This window comes from Dreissena polymorpha, unplaced genomic scaffold, assembly GCF_020536995.1.
Source record: "Dreissena polymorpha isolate Duluth1 unplaced genomic scaffold, UMN_Dpol_1.0 chrUn051, whole genome shotgun sequence".
NCBI lineage: Eukaryota > Metazoa > Mollusca > Bivalvia > Myida > Dreissenidae > Dreissena > Dreissena polymorpha.
In genome coordinates this window covers 3,343-24,189 of record NW_026273365.1, presented here as the reverse complement: position 1 = coordinate 24,189, position 20,847 = coordinate 3,343, and the positions used below count along the sequence as shown (strand labels likewise).

At 35.7% G+C, this 20,847-nt stretch overlaps 1 protein-coding gene across 8 annotated transcripts in view; it reads right to left on the bottom strand.

Annotated features, from left to right (window-relative positions):
- LOC127863865 (coatomer subunit beta'-like) overlaps nucleotides 1–20,531 on the bottom strand; it is a 48,675-nt gene extending 28,144 nt beyond the window's left edge. The window contains exons 1-4 of one of the 8 annotated variants that reach the window (XM_052403544.1): nucleotides 20,317–20,531; nucleotides 16,618–16,695; nucleotides 10,982–11,125; nucleotides 9,521–9,651 (exon numbers count right to left, since the gene is read on the bottom strand). In XM_052403544.1, coding sequence (XP_052259504.1) covers nucleotides 9,521–9,651; nucleotides 10,982–11,125; nucleotides 16,618–16,695; nucleotides 20,317–20,406 — 443 coding nt within the window. In that variant the 5' untranslated portion in view covers nucleotides 20,407–20,531. The remainder of the gene's footprint in view (nucleotides 1–9,520; nucleotides 9,652–10,981; nucleotides 11,126–16,617; nucleotides 16,696–20,316) is intronic. The other 7 variants (XM_052403547.1, XM_052403551.1, XM_052403545.1 and 4 more) reach the window with 7 other exon arrangements.
- Between the last annotated feature and the right edge of the window lie 316 nt (nucleotides 20,532–20,847).

The following is a 20,847-nucleotide window of genomic DNA, read 5'->3' as shown; positions in this document are numbered from 1 at the left end:
CTTTTCAAGGCATGAGCAAACCTTGTGTTATGTTTTGAATGCATGCATATACATTAACAACAATAACATTTAAGGTCACAAATATGAACTTGAATTGACAATTAGGAAAGTTTGATCTCAATTTTTTTATTAGCAAATTAGTAACATATTGTTTGAAGTTTCCATCAATTTCATTATCAAATGTACTAGTTCTGGCCAACCTTCATATCAAGTTTGAAGACTCTAGATCTAAGCATACCAAAGTATTAACAACTTTAACATATTTACATCCAAGGTCACAGTGACCTCGACCTTCAAATGAATGACCTTGAAATGACCAGTGGTCATCTAAGTGTGCTTGCAAACCTTTACGTCAAGTTTGAGATTCTAGGTCCAAGCATACCAAAGTTACAACAATTTTAACATTTTAACATTTAAGTTCACAGTGACCTTGACCTTCAAATGAATGACATTGAAATGAATGACCTTGAAATGACCAGTGGTCATCTAAGTGTGCTTGCAAACCTTTACGTCAAGTTTGAGATTCTAGGTCCAAGCATAACAAAGTTATAACAATTTTAACATTTTAACATTGAAGGTCACAGTGACCTTGACCTTCAAATGAATGACATTGAAATGAGCAGTGGTGATCTTCTAGTACTGGCCAACCTTTATGTCAAGTTTGAAGACTCTAGGTACAAGCATACCAAAGTTATAACATGGAATAAGAACTTTAACATTTTTACCTACCAAAGTTATAAGAACTTTAACATTTTTACATTCAAGGTCACAGTGACCTTGACCTTAGAATGAATGACCTTGAAATGACCAGTGGTCATCTTAGTGTGCTTGCAAACCTTCATGTCAAGTTTGAAGACTCTATGTCCAAGCATACCAAAGTTATAACAATTTTAACATTTTAACATTTAAGGTCACAGTGACCTTGACCTTCAAATGAATGACATTGAAATGACCAGTGGTCATCTTCTAGTACTGGCCAATCTTTATTTCAAGTTTGAAGACTCTAGGTACAAGCATACCAAAGTTATAACATGAAATAAGAACTTTAACATTTTTACATTCAAGGTCACAGTGACCTTGACCTTCAAATGAATGACCTTGAAATGTCCAGTGGTTACTTACTAGTTCTGGCCAACCTTCATGTCAAGTTTCAAGACTCTAGGTCCAAGCATACCAAAGTTATAACAACTTTAACATTTTTACATTCAAGGTCACAGTGACCTTGACCTTCAAATGAATGACCTTGAAATGTCCAGTGGTTACTTACTAGTTCTGGCCAACCTTCATGTCAAGTTTCAAGACTCTAGGTCCAAGCATACCAAAGTTATAACAACTTTAACATTTTTATATTGAAGGTCACAGTGACCTTCACCTTCAAATGAATGACCTTGAAATGACCAGTGGTCATCTGTTAATCCTGGCCAACCTTCATGTCAAGTTTGAAGACTCTAGGTCCAAGCATACCAAAGTTATACCATGAAATAAGAACTTTAACATTTTTACATTCAAGGTCACAGTGACCTTGACCTTCAAATGAATGACCTTGAAATGACCAGTGGTTACTAACTAGTTATGGCCAACCTTCATGTCAAGTTTCAAGACTCTAGGTCCAAGCATACCAAAGTTATAACAACTTTAACATTTTTTATATTGAAGGTCACAGTGACCTTGACCTTCAAATGAATGACCTTGAAATGACCAGTGGTCATCTGTTAATCCTGGCCAACCTTCATGTCAAGTTTGAAGACTCTAGGTCCAAGCATACCAAAGTTATACCATGAAATAAGAACTTTAACATTTTTACATTCAAGGTCACAGTGACCTTGACCTTCAAATGAATGACCTTGAAATGACCAGTGGTTACTAACTAGTTATGGCCAACCTTCATGTCAAGTTTCAAGACTCTAGGTCCAAGCATACCAAAGTTATAACAACTTTAACATTTATTATATTGAAGGTCACAGTGACCTTGACCTTCAAATGAATGACCTTGAAATGACCAGTGGTCATCTGTTAATCCTGGCCAACCTTCATGTCAAGTTTGAAGACTCTAGGTCCAAGCATACCAAAGTTATACCATGAAATAAGAACTTTAACATTTTCGAGCACGCCGCCACCCCCCGCCCGCCCGCCCGCCCGACAACATCAATCTATAAGCCGAGATTTTTTCGAAAAAAATCCGGCTAATAAAGAAAAGTGTCATTTTGTATACGCCTGTGTGGAGTGCACTAGCTAATTTTAGAGGACACTTTACACACATACATTAAAACCCATTTTTTCAGAGCAGGAATATCTGAGTACATAACCCTGTGGGACCAAGACATATGTATTGGACACAGGCATGTAAAATTTTACTAAAACCAACTTGCCCTGCAGGGCCACCAGCTTGTAAAAGCAGGTCACCCATACTAATTTTGTAATTACCCTGCATTTTTCACAGCAAATATGCATAATTAATATTTGTTTTAAAAACAATCAATTGTTTACTTGACAAGCTATTCTAATTATGTCTGTAAACATTAATCATGTGTTGAATTGTGTAAATAAACAATATGACCAAAAATAACCAAGTTGTTCACCTTTTATTCACCCATTGTCCAGGGTTTTCCCCAGGCCATTTAAGCGCCCCTTGCCGGGGCACTTGAATTTCGAAATCAGAGTCCCCGGGGCGCTTGAAATTTTCCGATCAGTGTATTTTTCAGTAAAAGAAAGTGGAGATTGTCAAAAAAAAATCAAGGTTTCTCTATTAGTGTATCAATATTCCTTGTTTTAAAAGAGCACTCGGTACCTACTTTCACAAGTAATCGCCATAAACACCACATGGGGTAATGGATAATCCACTGATAAGAGAATAGCATGACGCGCGTATCGATTATTCTAGCCACATTACACAGTCATTTATATGCTGACAAGGATGTATCTGGTAAATTTCCAGTCGTCAAACTGTGAAGTTCATCGTCCAATCGGTTACGCGAATGCTTATTAGGGCGGGGTTAACTATCGACCATTATTTTTGATTGACGTCGGGCATGAAGTAAGAGTTTATCGCAGCTTGATTAGCAAGAAGTTTACGTACTATAAAACCGGTAATAAGTACAGTACAGTACATTAAAAGACGGTTTCGGGCATCATCATCACACCTTTTTACTGTAAACAAGTGTTACCTATGACTCATAATTAATACGAGAAATTAATTGCAAGTGGTAAAAAATTATTATAGCGAGTAAGTTGTGCAAATGACTCCTGGTTACAATTATGTGATAACAATTTAATTCCAGTACATGTATATTTCATCATGTCCATTTATAGAACTGATTCACCTCGTTTTTCTGACATTTATTCGACACGTAATGCGCTTTAACAAATTTTCGTTGAATTAATTACACACACTTGTAAATGTTTCGTCCGATATCGATAGTTAGAAGACTGATGATGGCGTCCGGCCATGATCCTCGTGGACAAAATGAATTTCATGCATAATTCCGTCAAAACATTTAGTCGACTCGTAAAGTGTTTAAACAAATTATCGTTGAATTTATAACGCAACGGTTAATATTTGTTGAAATCTCAAATGGGAATAATTAAATTTGTAATCGGAAACCCATTCCCGTAAATCGATGTTAACGCGTTTTTAATCCGAAACACACTTCCGAATGTAAATGTTACCGCAACGTTAAATACTTTTGCTTCAAATTCACTCCCACTGAACTACGTTACAATGAGAGGTGCGTCTGTACGACAACGCGATACGGCATCGTAACTACAACGGTTACAGCGTCTTGACAGTTATAGACATACACACGCGTTTAGACAGGTAATTTCTTTGTTTAAACTTACACTTAAAACGGGATATGGCATTTATTTTCATTAATTAATGTTTCTTTACTCGCTACCTAAGCTATCGAGACATTTTCTAGCATGAAATCATCATAAAAGAAAGAAGTTCAAGCTCAAAACATAGCAAATCTAATAAATTCGTTGTTTCTGGCTTGCAGTTTCTGTCACGATGATTATTTTCAATGATCTGTATCAAGTTCACTCTTTTACAAGCATGTGATGCCCATGTGTATACTATTATTGGTGATTTCTATCCGATTTTGCAAAAAAGTTGTAGCATGTCAACTCCGTGTCCATGTTACGGTATCTTCTCTTACGACTCAGACATGTTACGGTGTCTTCTTTACAGCGTTACAGCGCCTGCAGGAAGTCAAATTTAAAACCATGGTGATTTCGTTCCACGATAGTACCATTTTGGACGTGAGAATGGAGGTCGTCGTTGATTGCAACAACAACGGTTACTAAGTACCTCAATTACTGTAAAGAATTTAACAGGAATGTAGAAAATATTTCACACATCGAAAGTGGGGAATTCAATAACAAATTAAGGTCATTTAAAAGCAAGACTTCATTTGGGTAATATTTATTTGTATTTCTTTATGGCGCTTTTTTAATCAATCAGTAATACAATTTTTGGTACATTTATTTTTAGATAAAATAATAGTAAAAATATACAATTAAAGACTGAATTAATCTTAGAATCGCAAATTTATTAATATTTTTTATGTTTGTTTTTTTTAATAAACCAGTACTACACTATTTTACAAGACTTTGAAAATTTGTTTAAGGCATTGATCTAAATTGAAGATCTTCTATTAATTCAGTCTTTAAATCAACATTTATTATTACTATTTTTTTAATAAATGAACAAATCGTTAAAAAAATAAGTACTGATTTATTTAAATCGTAAATTTACTTTCAATAAAGTTACATTTTATATTCAATCTACATTTTTTGGTTTGGTACCTTAAACTAATCTTTTTAAAAAGTTCAGTGGTAGCTCATTCATGCCCCTAAATTATTTACTGTAGGCATTGCATTAATTAATCAATTAAAAATTAATCGCCAGTCTGCAAATATATGCCCCTAATGTAAGACAATAATGGGTGGCATTAACACCTTATTGTAGGTACATGTATACCGCTATAAAGATCCATTTTACCGAACCCTCCACAACATTTACTATATAAATACAATTTACCGAACTTGTTATACCGAAACCTCTAGTAAACGTCGATACTATACCGTAACCTTAAACATGTTGTAGTAAATGCACTGTAACACTCTCTGTAAGACGCCGTAACATTTTAATTCATCAAAATTGATCTAGTTACACTTAAATGCAGTTAATTTTGAGACAGATCTTGATAAGAATGATTCAATATTCGTTCTTGCTTACGTCTGTTTGCATTTTCATATGTTTAATGTCAGACTTTGAATTATATTCCAATGATTTTATGAGTTGTCTATACAGGTCTGTAAAACTTCCATTTTATCAATCACATAGGAATAAATTACATGGCAAGCTGTGAAAGAGGAACACAATATCCGTATTTAAAGCCACACACCTTGAAATGAAATACCTGACATAGTAAATTTAATAATAAATAATAAACATATTTCATCTATGTCAATTAGAATATATCTGGTGGTTACAATGTAGAAATAAGTCTTCTTTTGCGCTTTAAAACTTAAAAATAATCGCGTTTGTCGAAATGGACGTATACGTCTTGAAATCATACTTTTGGTTTTAAAAGCGGAATTTGAAGAATAATACATTACTTGCAAAGTAGGCTATAAATTTAATTTTATCAATGCCAATTAGACTATATCTGGTGGTTTCAAGGTAGAAATCCGATTTTTGTGCGCTTTAAAACTTAAAAATAATCGCGTTTTTCGAAATCGACTACTTTGTGTTTTAAATCCTACTTTCGGTTTTAAAATTTAAAAAATAATAAATTACTTGCTAACTAGGCTATAGATTTAATGACATTTCGCACACTTTCAAATTGCATCTATATGTATTGATTAACATGTATTTCATTTCAAGGTGTGCGGCTTTAAATAAACATTGGCTTACACATACAAAAACTATTCAAAATTACCGTTAATATCATTTGTTTTAACAATGTCCCGTATCGTCAACAAACTGTGGAAAGACGCCGTAACCGTTGTAGTTATGACGCCGTATCGCATTGTCGTGCAGACGCACCTCTCATTGTAACGTAGTTCAGCGGGAGTGAAATTAGCGTTGCAAATTTATTCTGTGTAGAATCTTTTTGTCAATTAAAAAGAGCGCGAAAATTATGCAGCATGTACAACGTCTCGTCATACAAAAGCGTGCATGTATTGAGCGTTTTAACAAGCACACAACAGGTCAGGGGATTGACACATATTCAGAGGCAATATTTCATCAAATCTATAAATAGTCACTTAAAAAATGGCAATGTTTGTGTTAAAGAAATAATTGAGAGCTTTTATCGTAAATATTTACCAGAAAGTGATTTATAAAAACAGAATAAACGGGATTCTCGGGTAATAAATAGAAACTTGAAAAGTAGTACGTATACAGTAATAGAGTAGGGTTGAAATGGATGTATTGGGGAATCGTTCGAGTCGGGATTTTACTATCTGTGCGGGAAAGTTTTAAAACAATTAAACAATATAAAAAAAATATATATATTTTTTAATGACTGGGATTTTCTAGAAAAGTCATAGCTCACCAAATGACGTCTTTTGACGCTGTTTTTCTTTGATTAATAACGCGCCACAGAACGTGAATTGACACGTTAAATTTAAAAAAAAATCAACGTCGAGAGGGGACACCCCTCCCGAATCACCCCTATCAGCCCCGGGGCGCCTGACAAAAATCCTGTGGAAAGCACTGTTGTCCTATAATTATTACTTAAATTTGGTTAAGTCACTTCTATTTTCAATAAAACTATCCAGTTTGAAATGTATACCTGACGTTTTCTTTTTGACTGCTCTTAATTCCTTTGTTCTAGCTTTCGTTTGTTTATTTGGTCAGATTTTGGTGTATCATTATCTTTATTATCCTTACAATTATTCGCTCCTTAAAATTTACGAATGTCGATTTGTTTCGACGACGACATAATGCGGGAATATAAACGGTGTCAGAGCTACAGATAAGCTGCGTATTTGCGTAAATACGCAATCAAAAATAGGTGGATACGCATTTTTTTTCAAAATCTGTGCGTACTGGTACGCAAATCAAATCGCCGATACCCAATTCGAGCCGCCTTCTATGCGTAATGAAAAATCCTGTTTTGAATCGAGTCTTAATCGACAAGCGCTTGTTTTATCTGGTAAAGTATTTACCATTCATTTAGATGATAACACATGCGAGTCAAACAAAATGGCGTCTGGAGGCAGACGAAAAGTTCCGCAAAAAATACAAAAAACATATAGATTCCTTTGTCGTGTTAATTAAATCTAAATCTTAAACAATTGCAAAGGACATAGTAAATGACATTAATAACTCCATGTTTTGTTCCGTGGACATCTGCGGAAGTATTTTAGATGAACTTGTTTATGGGATGAACAGCGGGCTGGAACGGTGTTGGGATAGTATAATAACGTGTGTTAAGACCAAAAATGCCAAAAAAATCATTTTTAATTAGGGATGGCAAAATTATTCGAATAATCGAATATTCGATTGAATGGTCAGCATTCGAATAATAAAAATGATATTCGCATATTCGCATTTTTTTCCAAACGTAATTTCACCAATATTTAATGACCTGCGAACCGCTTACTAAAAAGCAATCGAAATCACTTGGGAGTAACATGCTTGACGTGACGTTATTCGTGCCAAACTGATAACGCGGCCCGTATCAGTGTTGATTGCGCAATGCAATATACACGCTCTAAGAAAGACCCCGACTGTTGTTTGCCAATGGGGTGCCAATTAACGGTTTCAATTGTCTGGCGAATAATAATTAAGTTTTGTGATCACAGTATGTACAGACATTAAAATGTGTGAACTACTCAAATCGCGTATGCAACATACTTACTATAAAAAAGGGCCCGAACTGTTGTTTGTCAATTAGGTACCAATTAAGGGCTTCAATTTACTTGCGAATAATAATTTAGTTTTTGTGATCACAGTTTGAACAGACATTTAAATATGTGAATTACTCAAAAGTAACAGATGATATAAATTAAACAATCATCAAGGAATCATAATTCAAATCTGAAAATGCCACAAGCTCCTTTTGCAGTATGGAATGCTTTACACGGTCTGTGAATTAGAAGACCGCAACGTGTAATGTGTGTAAACTTAGTTTTACATATGCGCGGTCTGCTACAAATCTGTGGAATCATTAAAAAATAAAATTCTATGACACGATGTTTTTCATTCTATTTGTGCCCGATCACAGTATCGGTCATAGTATTAGTCGACAGTGATACAATTATTCGATAGCAACGTTAATAAACAGCCTCGTATTTAGCAAACGGATATAACTTACAAACCAATGGAAATTAACACATAACAAGGTAAAATCAATCAAGCCGTTTTATGCGAATATTCGAATATTCGATTAAATGAATTTGCAAACATTCGAATACCGATATTGGTATTCGATGCCATCCCTATTTTTAATATAATAATAGTAACCCTAACCCTTAACCCTAGTTCTCCAAAATAAGATTTTCAGTGCCATGTGCTAACAGTTGTTATTGTTTATTGATAGAGCTATGTCTTAGCTACGTCTAAATGCCAAAGTGGTTGATTTGTATTATATTTTGGCAATGCAACCGGACTCTGATTGATGGCTGTCAGAAAATAAAACAAATAAGTTGAAACCCGTGTTACTATTATATTTAATTTTGGTTTTGGGCATTTTCGGTCAAAATACACTATATTATACTATCCAAACACCATTCCAGCCCCCTTAAATGGGGTGTGTTATGTTTCCAAAACGAAAGTACTGGCCCATATTGGAACAAAAACAATTAGAAACACATTCGATGAGTAGGCTGAGAAATTCCCTTGGCTTCAGATTGTTGAATCTGGTAGCAGAAAGATAGAACAACCTATACTGAAATTGAATACATAACAGTGACTTTGTGTAGGTAAGGTTTTGAGAAGCTAAATTCATGTTCTAATGCAATTACCCAATTCACTTGTTTGTTTTGGTACAAATACCCAATTATTTTTTTATATGAGCGGGTATCATACTTTTGGATACCCAATCACGTTTTCCATTACTCAATTCATTCTTATTTTGAAGGGTATTACCCAATTACCCTAAAAAGCTTATCTGTAGCTCTGAACGGTGTCCCGATAAACATTACCCCAGCGCACTGCAGACTGGTTACAGTTCCAGCATAAAGCGCAGCATTTCTATTGTTATTTAACGACCGCACAGTCTATTAACATGACAACCAGACTAGCACCAGTTACCTAATCAAAGCACTGGCTGACCTAGTTATGAGGTCGCCCGGTCGGGCGAGTATTTTTGGAGATTACATCCCCCAAGGCTAAAATACAGTCGCCAACGCAAGCGGGCAACCGTTATTTTACACCCCTGTGACATATCTGCATATTGGTGTTTGGTCAAAAATGGTGTTCCAACTTGCCAGTTTCTTTGTTTTTTTTATTTCCTTTTTTTTTACTTGTCACTTGTCTCCTATTTTTTCAATACGTCTGTACACATACCTGTCTAGATGGGCTATAGTGACTATCTCTCCACCCACATAGTAGTTCAGTCTGTTGACACTGTTGGTGTAGATGAAGCAATCCCCCACCCACACTCCGGTCTTCACTACTTCCTCGATCTCACCAACAACCTACAAGTTAGATTTGTGTAAATTATTTTAGACAAAAATACACTGTCAAATAACATCTGATACTTAGTGAGTTCCCGTAAAAAGGAAAAGGAGGCTTTCATTCAAGTTACAAATGTAGATGAGTCTTCTAAAACTTTAAAAAATAACATGTGTATTCCTATGATTGTATATAAAAGACCTTAAATGCTAGTAATTCCATTTACTAATAACAAGAGCACCTCATAACGGATGCCAACGCTCAGCTGCAGCTGCAGTTTTGAATAAATGAAAGCTTGTCATAAGAATTTGGTTTTCCTTTTTTAGAGGTCACAGTGACCTTGACCTTTGACCTAGTGCCCCAAAAATGGTTGTGGCATGTAGAACTCATCTAGGTGCAGCTACATATAAAGTTTCAAAGTTGTAGGTGGAAGCACTTTAATTTTAGAGCCAATGTTAATATTTTAGCACGACGCCTACGGCGGACGACACAACACGACGAGCTGGCTATGACAATTTCTCCTGTTTTCTCCAAAAACAGCTTAGCTATAAATCTTCAGGATAAATACATTTTTCTTTGAAAATTGTTTAGTAAACAAATGTAATGTTTATTTGTTTTTTGTGAGATTTCCGTTTTTGTTTGGAATAGTGTTGTTAAAAAAGAAGTAAATTAAAGAAAATGGCTGCAGAGTTATGGTCTTAATTTAGCCAAATATATATGGAAATGCCAATTGTCTTGAAGGTACATTTTAGGATCGATAACTTGCGATTGTTTTGGTACTGGAAATGTGTTAATTAGATACAACAATATCCCCTTTATACTACTTATAACTTACTGTTATGTTATCATTAAACTTGTTAATGAGAAGCACAAAGTTTGACAAACAAAACACAATATGAATATAGAACAAATTTCATTCATGTAATTAATGCTAATAGAGTTACCATTTATAAGGTTGATGTAAGCTGCCTTCTGAAAAAAATTGGATTTTTATGCATGTGAATAAAGAGTGGTTCCATATTAGCCCATGCAGTCCCCACAGGCTAATCAGGGATGACACTTTCCACTTTTAAGTAATTTTTCCTTTAAAGGAAGTCTCTTATAAACAAAAATCCAGTTCAAGCGGGAAGTGTGGTCTCAGATAGCCTGTGAAGACTGCACAGGCTAATCTGGGACAACACTTTAAGCACATACATTAAGCCCAATTTGCCCAGAATGAGACCAATATAAGCTTTCACATATAACATAAGATGGGCTGTAAAGGAAAGAAATTGGACTTTAAGCGTCTCAGTTCTAAAGATTTGTGTGGGTCTTTATTCCGATGCTTAATGCTGCAAAGCAGTCTGTACTCACGTCAAAAGCCTCCTCAATGCCATCCTCTGTTACAAGTTCCTTGTCGTTTTTCGCCTGGTCTACAGCCTCCTGGCGATACTTGAGAATGAAGAAGGACTCCTCTGTAGAGATGCACACCAACTCTCCGTTCTCACTCCAGTATATCTGAACAACAAGAGATAGAGGATATTTGTTCATGTCAGTGTAAGATCGTTTGTTATTTCAAGAGTGATCATAGAAAATATATTTTCATGAGTGGCGCACTTTTTTCTATGACCACGAGTGAAATAACAAACGATCTTACACTGACATTAACACATTTTCTGTTTCTTTTATGCCCCTTTTTCAAGAAGATAATTAACAGCTGTTTCCCTTTCGCTGAAAAGTTACCCTTTCTCCAGTGGTGTGCCTAAATACATTTCAATACACAAAATGACGTCATTATTCCAGCGAAACTCTTTTACAATGTAAATAAACAGAGAAAAAAGCATAAAATAAAAAGAAAATTTGTTGGATTTGATGGAATACCGATTTTAATTCACACGTAATCATAAATAAGAGCTGTCAGAGGACAGCACGCTCGACTATTCGAGTGCTTGACAGTAAAACAGGGGGGGGGGGCATGGGGGAGGGAGAGGGGGGGTATAATGTGGGTGTGTGATCATTTAATAGATGATCTTTAAAAAAAAAAAAAATTGGGGTGGCAGTGTTCTGCGTCATTGGCGCAAAAATAAAAGATTTGTCCCCACCTGTTTTCCATATATGGGTCCGCGAGCGCACAGGAATTAGAAATAACAAGATGCGTTTGTGAAACGCAATGTCCCCCTATATGATGTTTGACCTTGAAGGATGACCTTGACCTTGTGAAGGATGACCTTGACCTTGACCTTTCACCACTCAAAATGTGCAGCTCCATGAGATACACATGCATGCCAAATATCAAGTTGCTATCTTCAATATTGCAAAAGAATTAATAAAATAAGCGATTTGGGCCACATATATTTGACCTCTAACCTTGAAGAATGACCTTGACCTTTCACCACTCAAAATGTGCAGCTCCATGAGATGCACATGCATGCCAAATATCAAGTTGCTATCTTCAATATTGCAAAAGTATTTATAAAATAAGCGATTTGGGCCACATATATTTGACCTCTGACCTTGTAGGATGACCTTGACCTTTCACTACTCAAAATGTGCAGCTCCATGAGATACACATGCATGCTTAATATCAAGTTGCTATCTTCAATATTGCAAAAGTATTCATAAAATGAGCGATTTTGGCCACATTTATTTGACCTCTGACCTTGAAGAATGACCTTGACCTTGACCTTTCACCACTCAAAATGTGCAGCTTCATGAGATACATATGCATTCCAAATATGAAGTTGCTATCTTCAATATAGCAAAAGTTATTGCAAAATGTTAAAGTTGGCGCAAACAGACAGACAGACCAACGGACCAACAGACAGACAGGGCAAAAACAATATGTCCCCCACTACTATAGTGGGGGACATAAAAACTAATCAATTCAATTGGTAAGTCGGTAAAGTAATTAAGTTTGTGTGTAATCAAAACGAATTATTTCATTGGACGTGACATCATTTTGCAGCCAATGGTAAATTTACTTTAATAAGACTTTATTGCATTGGTAAGTTGAGATTATAACAACCAATCAAAATGACAGAAAGTGACAGGCCGAAGAAAACAAAATCCATTTTAGTTTTTGTCCTCCGGCAAGTAAAATTAGAAAATATGACGATAATAATAACAACACCCCAACAGACTCTTCCCAAGTCCCAACATCGTTTAGCAATGACAAAAAAGTCTACCCCTGGCCCTAAACATATGTTCAAAGCAAATTGGCTTCGAAAATTGTCTTGGTCACTGTTTGACAACAACAAAATGACATACACTTTGTGCATAAAGCAAAAAAAAAAAACGCCTTTACTATCGGTAATTCTTATTATCAAACAAGTACTTTGACACGCAATGCTGAGTTCAATGACCATAAATCTGTTGAAAGTTTTGAAAATATGTTGACTTCTATTTGACAGTTTTTTTGTTTTTTTTTTAAATATTCATGGTTGAATAAGAATGTTACGTCCTGTGGACTTGCTGTAAGAAGAAAACAAGCAAATTTAAGAGTGCAAGTAAAATATAATTAGTTTCTGAAAATTAAATTCTGCTACAAATATATTTCTCTGTCCCCATATTTTTCCTTTTTGTCCCCACTTTTTTAACCCTAAAGGGTCCCTGTCCCCAACAGTAAAAATTCACGGCAGAACACTAGGGTGGGGGGTTGTGGGAGGATCTGGGGGGGATGGGCGTTGGGGATGGTTTGGGTGGAGTGCATTGTGGTATGTCAGGTAAGTGTTGTTTTGTCAAACTTGAACATAGATTTAACAATAATATGCATATTTTAAGTATAAAAGGGGCCATAATTCTGTCAAAATGCTTGATACAGTTGTCTGCTCTTGTTTACAGGTTGGGGTCAAGTTGGTAAACAAGTATGCAAAATATGAAAGCAATATGTCAAGGGACACAGGAAATATTTGGGGTAGTACGCAAACTTTAACATAGATTGATCAATAATATGCATATTTTAAGTATAAAAGGGGCAATAATTCTGTCAAAATGCTTGATACAGTTGTCTGCTTTTGTTAATAGGTTGGGGTCATGATGGTAAACGAGTATGCAAAATATGAAAGCAATATGTCAAGGGACACAGGAAAGGGGCCATAATTCTGTCAAAATGCTTGATACAGCTGTCTGCTCTTGTTTAAAGGTTGGGGTCATGATGGTAAACAAGCATGCAAAATATGAAAGCAATATGTCGAGGGACATTGGAAATATTTGGGGTAGTACGCAAACTTTAACATTTGCACGCTCATGGAAACGCCAACGGAAACGCTAACGCCGGGGTGAGTAGGAGAGCTCCACTATATATATTTCATATATAACAGTCGAGCTAAAAATATGATAATCTTGATATGATAATCTAACAAGAGGACCTGAAAGGCCCAAAGTCGCTCACCTGAGATAACAAGATATCATTGGGAAAAATCTTCTGACCAAGTTTCATTAAGATCGGAAAATAAATGTGGCCTCTAGAGTGTTTAATATAACAAGGTTTTACTTTAGACATATAAGGAAAAATGCCGCGCCCCCTGGCAGCCATGTTTTTCAACCAACAGGCATTTTTCAACTCGTCTATCGGGATGAATCTTCTGACCAAGTTTCATGAAGATTAGACAATAAATGTGGCCTCTAGAGTGTTAACAAGATTTTACTATAGCCATATAAAGAAAAATGCCCCGCCCCTTGGCAGCCATGTTTTTTTTAAGCAAACGTAACCATTTACGAACTCATCCGTGATATCATTGAGACATATATTATTATATTAATTCTATTAATTTATTTCATATAAATTATACAAATTTATGTAATATTTCAATTATCTCCATGGGATACAGTGCGTTCTTTGTATTGATCTTCTAAACATAGCTTTAATTGCAATATTTTATCATGGCTCACTTATTGTTAATCACAAATTTTCAGTGATTCATTTTGAAATCTACATCAATGAGTCCCTGGGACTCGCATATTTTGAAACAATGGGTCCAAACTGAAAATATTGGGTCCCAGATTGTGTCTCTGTAAATTTGTTACAAATAATCTACTTAACATGATACACCTTAGCCAGGGTCTCTTTTATGCAATTTTACAGCTTTAAACAGAACTAGAGCTGTCTCCATCGGAAGAGATATGCCCCCAAAAACGCTTTTTGAAACCTAAACACAGATTTCAAAACCTAACTCGGAACCTAAGTTCAAGGTCAAGGGGGTCAAATTTATGTGTGTATGGAAAGGCCTTGTCCATATACACATACATACCAAATATGAAGGTCACATCTGAAGCGACATAGAAGTTATGAGCATGTTTCGAGCGGAAACGCTATTTTTTGATGATTCAAGGGCCGTAACTCAGAAGTGCCTTTGTAATTTGGCTGATTATTGATCTTAACCTAGATTTTATTGCCTTTCAAATTTTTATAAAGTTTGGTGAAGATCCGATGACAATTGGTGGAACAATTGAGCGGAAATGAGAAAAAACTCAATTTTTTGTGATTCAAGGGCCATAACTCAGGAGTGTTTGGGTCAATTTGGCCGATTATCAAACTTGGCCTAGATCTTATGACCTTACACATTATCATGAAGTATGGCAAAGATCCTATGACATTTGCTTGAGTTATTGAGCGGAAACAAGAAAAAACGCAATTTTTCGATGATTCAAGGGTCGTAACTCAGCAGTGTCTGGGTCAATTTGGCCGATTATCAAACTTGACCTAGATGTTATTGCCTTACACATTGTCATGAAGTTTGGTGAAGATCTGATGACAATTGCTAGTTATTGAGCGGAATCGAGAAAAAAACAAATTTTACGATGAATCAAGGGCCATAACTTAGGAGTGTGTTGGTCAATTTGGCTCATTATCGAACTTGACCTAGATATTATTGCCTTACACATTTTGATGATGTTTGGTTAAGATCTGATGACAATTGCTTGTTTTATTGAGCGGAAACTAATCCGGACGGACAGACTAACTAACTAACTGACTGACTGACGGACTGACTGACGGACATTGTGATTTTAATATGCCGCCAGAACCTATGTTCTGGGGGCATAAAAAGGTTTATAGCAAGTAAAATCTGTATTTGTTTTACTTTTAATAACAAAAAAGTGAAACATATAACATTTTAAAGGCTCATAAAAGGTGACGATCCGTTATTTTTAACGATTTTTAAATATATTTTGCATATTTTATTACAAACAAACAATACATATATGCTATTGTACATTACCATTTAACAAAGAGCAATACAACTTGTTGTGAGCTCAAATTACAGTGTCCTCCAAGTCAATTGTGTTTACAATCAGTTTATTTACATCGCTGTTCACTCAAGCGCGCCGGTGACTGAGGTCACCAAAATATATCGTTGATTTTCAGCTTTTTCCGGTATCACTCACAAAGTAGACCTCTTCTAAATGGTTAAATGGATTTGTATTGATCTAATAAGTTACTTTTTGCTGGTAAAAAGTTGTTTAAAATACAATTTAAATTGAATTTTCTTTCAGCTATTTTTAGCATACGTCTCCGCTTTGAGGCTACACACCACGTTAGTTGCAAAGTTGTAAACATTTCTTCCAATTATGAAACGGGTATATCTTCCATAATTCTTGACAGCGTTGCACCTAAGCTGTGTTATTTTCATTTTTTATGCAAGAGTAACTGAAATCTGGTAAAAATTATACCAGTTTATATGCATAATAATTGTATTTTTTGTCACGTTGTATGAGCCTTTAAACAGAGAACTTTTAACATCTTTAACAATTTGGACTGAATAGAGTTTTAATAAATTGGATGACTAGTGTTTATAATTTTTTGGTCAAAATAAGCCGTTTCAAACAGTGTGACAAAAGACAATTTCTCCTTTGGTCAAAAGGTTTACACCTTCAATACAGATTTAGTGCAACAACACTCATACTGTATTTAAGGTGTATAGCCTTCTCGCCTTGTTTTTACTCCAAAGAGGGAGAGCTTTTTCCACAAATTCATTCCAAGCAAAACTGCACAACTTCACTCTCATACATACTGAACAAATCATGAACCCTTCTGCGTTTTTCTCACTGGGGACATAGTGCAGCCAATCGTAGAGCCCGAGCCACTTAGTCTGAAATTTTCGATCTTTTTTCTTTTCGGAAATTTCTTTAGAAACATCATTGTCATTGTAGTCTACGCTGGGAGTGTCAGTTTTGGGTTTTTCAGCTGAGGAACTGGTATTTTTCAAGAAAGATGTTAATTTAAATTGTTTAAGATCAATTTTGAAAACCTTTTTGGGTGGCATTTTCTTTGTTTACTATCTGGGACAGCCAATTAACCGTCCAACAAACTTTTAATAAAACACTGTAACTGATTGGATAATTGATATATTTCAACCAATCAAAATACGCGTACTACATTCCAAATGTAGTAATGTGACTTCTGTTCTACTTTTCAAAACAGTGTTGAGTTGTTTTTCGCTTATCTCCACGAATCTGACTCGGTTTGTAAAACTTTGACGATGTTGTGAATCGAAGTTTTTTAGCAATGCGTTCTGAGGATGCACATGTTTGAGAATGTTGAGAATGATGCGTCCCCAGAAAAAAAAACGTGCGTCAGGTAGGAGGGACGCACGGCAAAATGAATCACTGACCTTTTAACAGCCTGAATTGAAATATAGAGAATATTATGTTAGTGTGATTGTGTACTTAAATTTATCCCACGAGTGAAGAAAGGTTTACATGGCGAGGCTTAAATTATTTAATTTATTCCTAAAATAAAAGCAAAAACACATTAAATTAACTGAATCTTACATTGGGTAGTAATATTTATTGTGATCTTTCCCGTTTACGGAAATCGAAATAGTCCTTAAGAATTCCATGCAAAAGAAAAGTAACGAGACAAAATATCGCTATACGCCTCAATTCAAATTTAATCAGCGTTCCAAATGTAACACACTCAAGTAGAACACAGACGGTTGAGTACAATTCTTGTTTTACCACTGTAAAAAACCAAAAAACAAACATGGCTCTCGCCATTTTGAAATTTACAAAATGTGTAGACACATACCGTGGCTACATGAAGCATGATTCAGCATTTATTCCCGCCGATATTGTTAATTTTAGTCTTTAAACAACTGTTCTTTTTACACACTTTATACTTACTTACATAAAAGTATTGTTCTACTCACCGAAGTTGTATAATAACCACGTCCATTTTTATTTTCGTAATGTTTAATTTGCTTCCATGACGAGTTAAAATTCTAGACAAATTTCTTCATCGCCATCCATCTTTTCCATTTTAAAGCACTGGATGTAAGCAGGCAATTCTTTGTGGATAGACATTCTTTGATCGAATGACAAAGGAACAACTAAACCATCAAAGAAATTACCATTTTAATTCGACATTGATTTCCTTCGAAAAGTTAAAGAACAATTCACTGACACTTTTCTTAAATTTAATCCATCAATTGTTCAACAAAACTTCGCGTTATTCAAGTACATTCGACATTTTAACTAAATCGAAAATGCAGTCTCACCAGTTTCATTCCAGCTTTATATCCAAACACTGTGTTTTTCACATTCATAATATTATAATAATCCATCGTAAACACATACACTAGTAAACTTGTTAAACAACTGCGTACCCAATGACCTAAATGACGCAATCAGGGGTGAAAGGCCACAAAAAACTAGTCCCTACGTAATGTTCTTAAAATAAGTGTGGAAGAAACCTGATCTAAAAATAACCGTGGAGAAAACCTTATCTTTTCTTCATGAGTCGTATTTGTTCTATAAAATCATTTAGCTGTAGGATAAAACAAGAGCACCGCCTTGCAGGTGCAGACCGCTCATCTATTTTCTTTTTAAAGGTGAACGGACTCTCATTTTCAATGACAAAGGAGGGAGGGGTGGAGTGAAGAGGGGTGTATAGTGTGGGGGCATGGACATTTATTACATTATCTTCCAAAATTGCGGAAAAAATGCAAAAAAAAAAAATAATCGGGGGGGGGGGGGGGGGGGGGGGGGGGGGGGGGGGGGGGATCTTGGGTGCGATGGTTTGGACGGTATTTCAAACATAAAATAATAAAAATAAATATTTGTGTTTTTTTAACCGTTTCAAAAACATAACATTGGGGGTGAGGTGGGGGGGTTATAGTGTGAGGGTGTGGTGGTAATTTGTTGAGATGATCTTACAAAAAAAAAAAAAAAATTTAGGGGGGGGGGGGGGATTCGGGTGGGGAAAGGGGGGTGGGGGGGGAGATTCTTGGGGTGTGATGGTTGGACGGTATTTCAAACATAAAATAATAAAAATAATAGTTGTGTTTTATAACCGTTTTAAAAAAAAAATTGGGGGGTGGGGGGGGGTTATAGTGTGAGGGTGTGGTGGTCATTTGTGAGATGATCTTAAAAAAAAAAAAAAATAGGGGGGGATTCGGGGGGGGGGGAGCAAGGGGGATGGTTTGGGTGGAGGTCTATTGTGGTATGTCAGGTAAGAGTAGTTTTGTCAAAGTATCGATCAAATCTAATCATAATAAAGAAGTTATGGCAATTTTAGCAAAATTTAATAATTTGACCTTGAGAGTCAAGGTCATTCAAAGGTCAAGGTAAAATTCCACTTGCCAGGTACAGTAACCTCATGATAGCATGAAAGTATTTGAAGTTTGAAAGCAATAGCCTTGATACTGTAGGAATAAAGTGGACCTAAACACAAAACTTAACCAAATTTTCAATTTTCTAAGTATAAAAAGGGCACATAATTCTGTCAAAATGCCAGTCAGAGTTACATTACTTTGCCTGCACAGTACCCTTATGATAGTTAGTAAGTGTTGCAAGTATGAAAGCAATAGCTTTGATACTTAAGGAATAAAATGGACCTAAACACAAAACTTAACCAAAATTTTCAATTTTCTAAGTATAAAAAGGGCACATAATTCTGTCAAAATGCATGCCAGAGTTATCTAACTTTGCCTGCCCAGTCCCCTCATGATAGTAAGTAAGTGTACCAAGTTTTGAATGCAATAGCATTGATACTTTCTGAAAAAGTGGACCTAAACGCAAAACTTAACCAAAATTTTCAATTTTCTAAGTATAAAAAGGGCACATAATTCAGTCAAAATGCACGCCAGAGTTATCTAACTTTGCCTGCCCAGTCCCCTCATGATAGTCAGTGAGTGTACCAAGTTTGAATGCAATAGCATTGATACTTTCTGAGAAAAGTGGACCTAAACGCAAAACTTAACCGGACGCCGACGCCGACGCCAAGGTGATGACAATAGCTCATAATTTTTTTTTCAAAAAATAGATGAGCTCAAAAAGACCCAAAGCAGTATCATATTAGCCATGCTCTGTGAAAACTTTCCTCTGTTCTGTTGGTCAGATCTCCACCCTCAATACTTTCATTCATAAAATAAGGGAATATTACGCTGGTGGAAAATGTATCGGCATGTTTTGTTAATTTACAGCGCGTGCTTTTAGTGTATAAGCTCTGCCCATAATTATTGCAGAATAACCCATAGACGATTCAGGGATGACATCTTCCAGTTCCACTTTGATTCTATTTTATGTTTCAAGGAAGTCTCTTCTTAGAGATAATCCAGTTAAGGCAGAAAATGTTGTCCCTGCACAGGCTAATCTAGGATGACACTTAACTAACATGCATGAACCCCCCCCCCCCCCCCCCCGTGTCACAGAGCACAGCTCATATATTTTGTTCATTCCATTTTTCAACATCATCCTACGAGTGCACTCACATTTTTAGGTGAGATTTCTATCCGTCGCACAAGGTCCGTGGTCTCCCAGTCGTAGAAGGCCAGACCGCTCACTGACCTCACACCCAGCATGTTACCTCCATGGATACCTGAAAGGAATTGTCTTCAATGTGTTAGCTAGCATAAATTGATAAACAACACCATGCAGAATTAACACACATAAACCGCCAAACTTGTTGTTCAGGTTTATTGTTCTTGTACTCAAAATCTCATTTCTATCATAATGAAAAGTTCCATATAAGTCCCATTAATACTTCCAGAGTTTTGCTCGGCAAAAAAAAAGGAACAACAAAAGGACAGACCATGTGAAAACCATATTTTTCACTTCAGGAGCATACAAAAAATCTCCTTGGGAAAAGGGGCTTTATTTGACCTCTTGTGATAACAGTGAAGAAGGCAAAAAAGCCCCGGGGTCATATTCCAGAAGCATCTTAAGTTAAATTTTATTCTTATTCTTAAATTGGGAAAATTTCTTAAGTGTTTTATGTCAAATTGCAATAGTTTGGCATCATG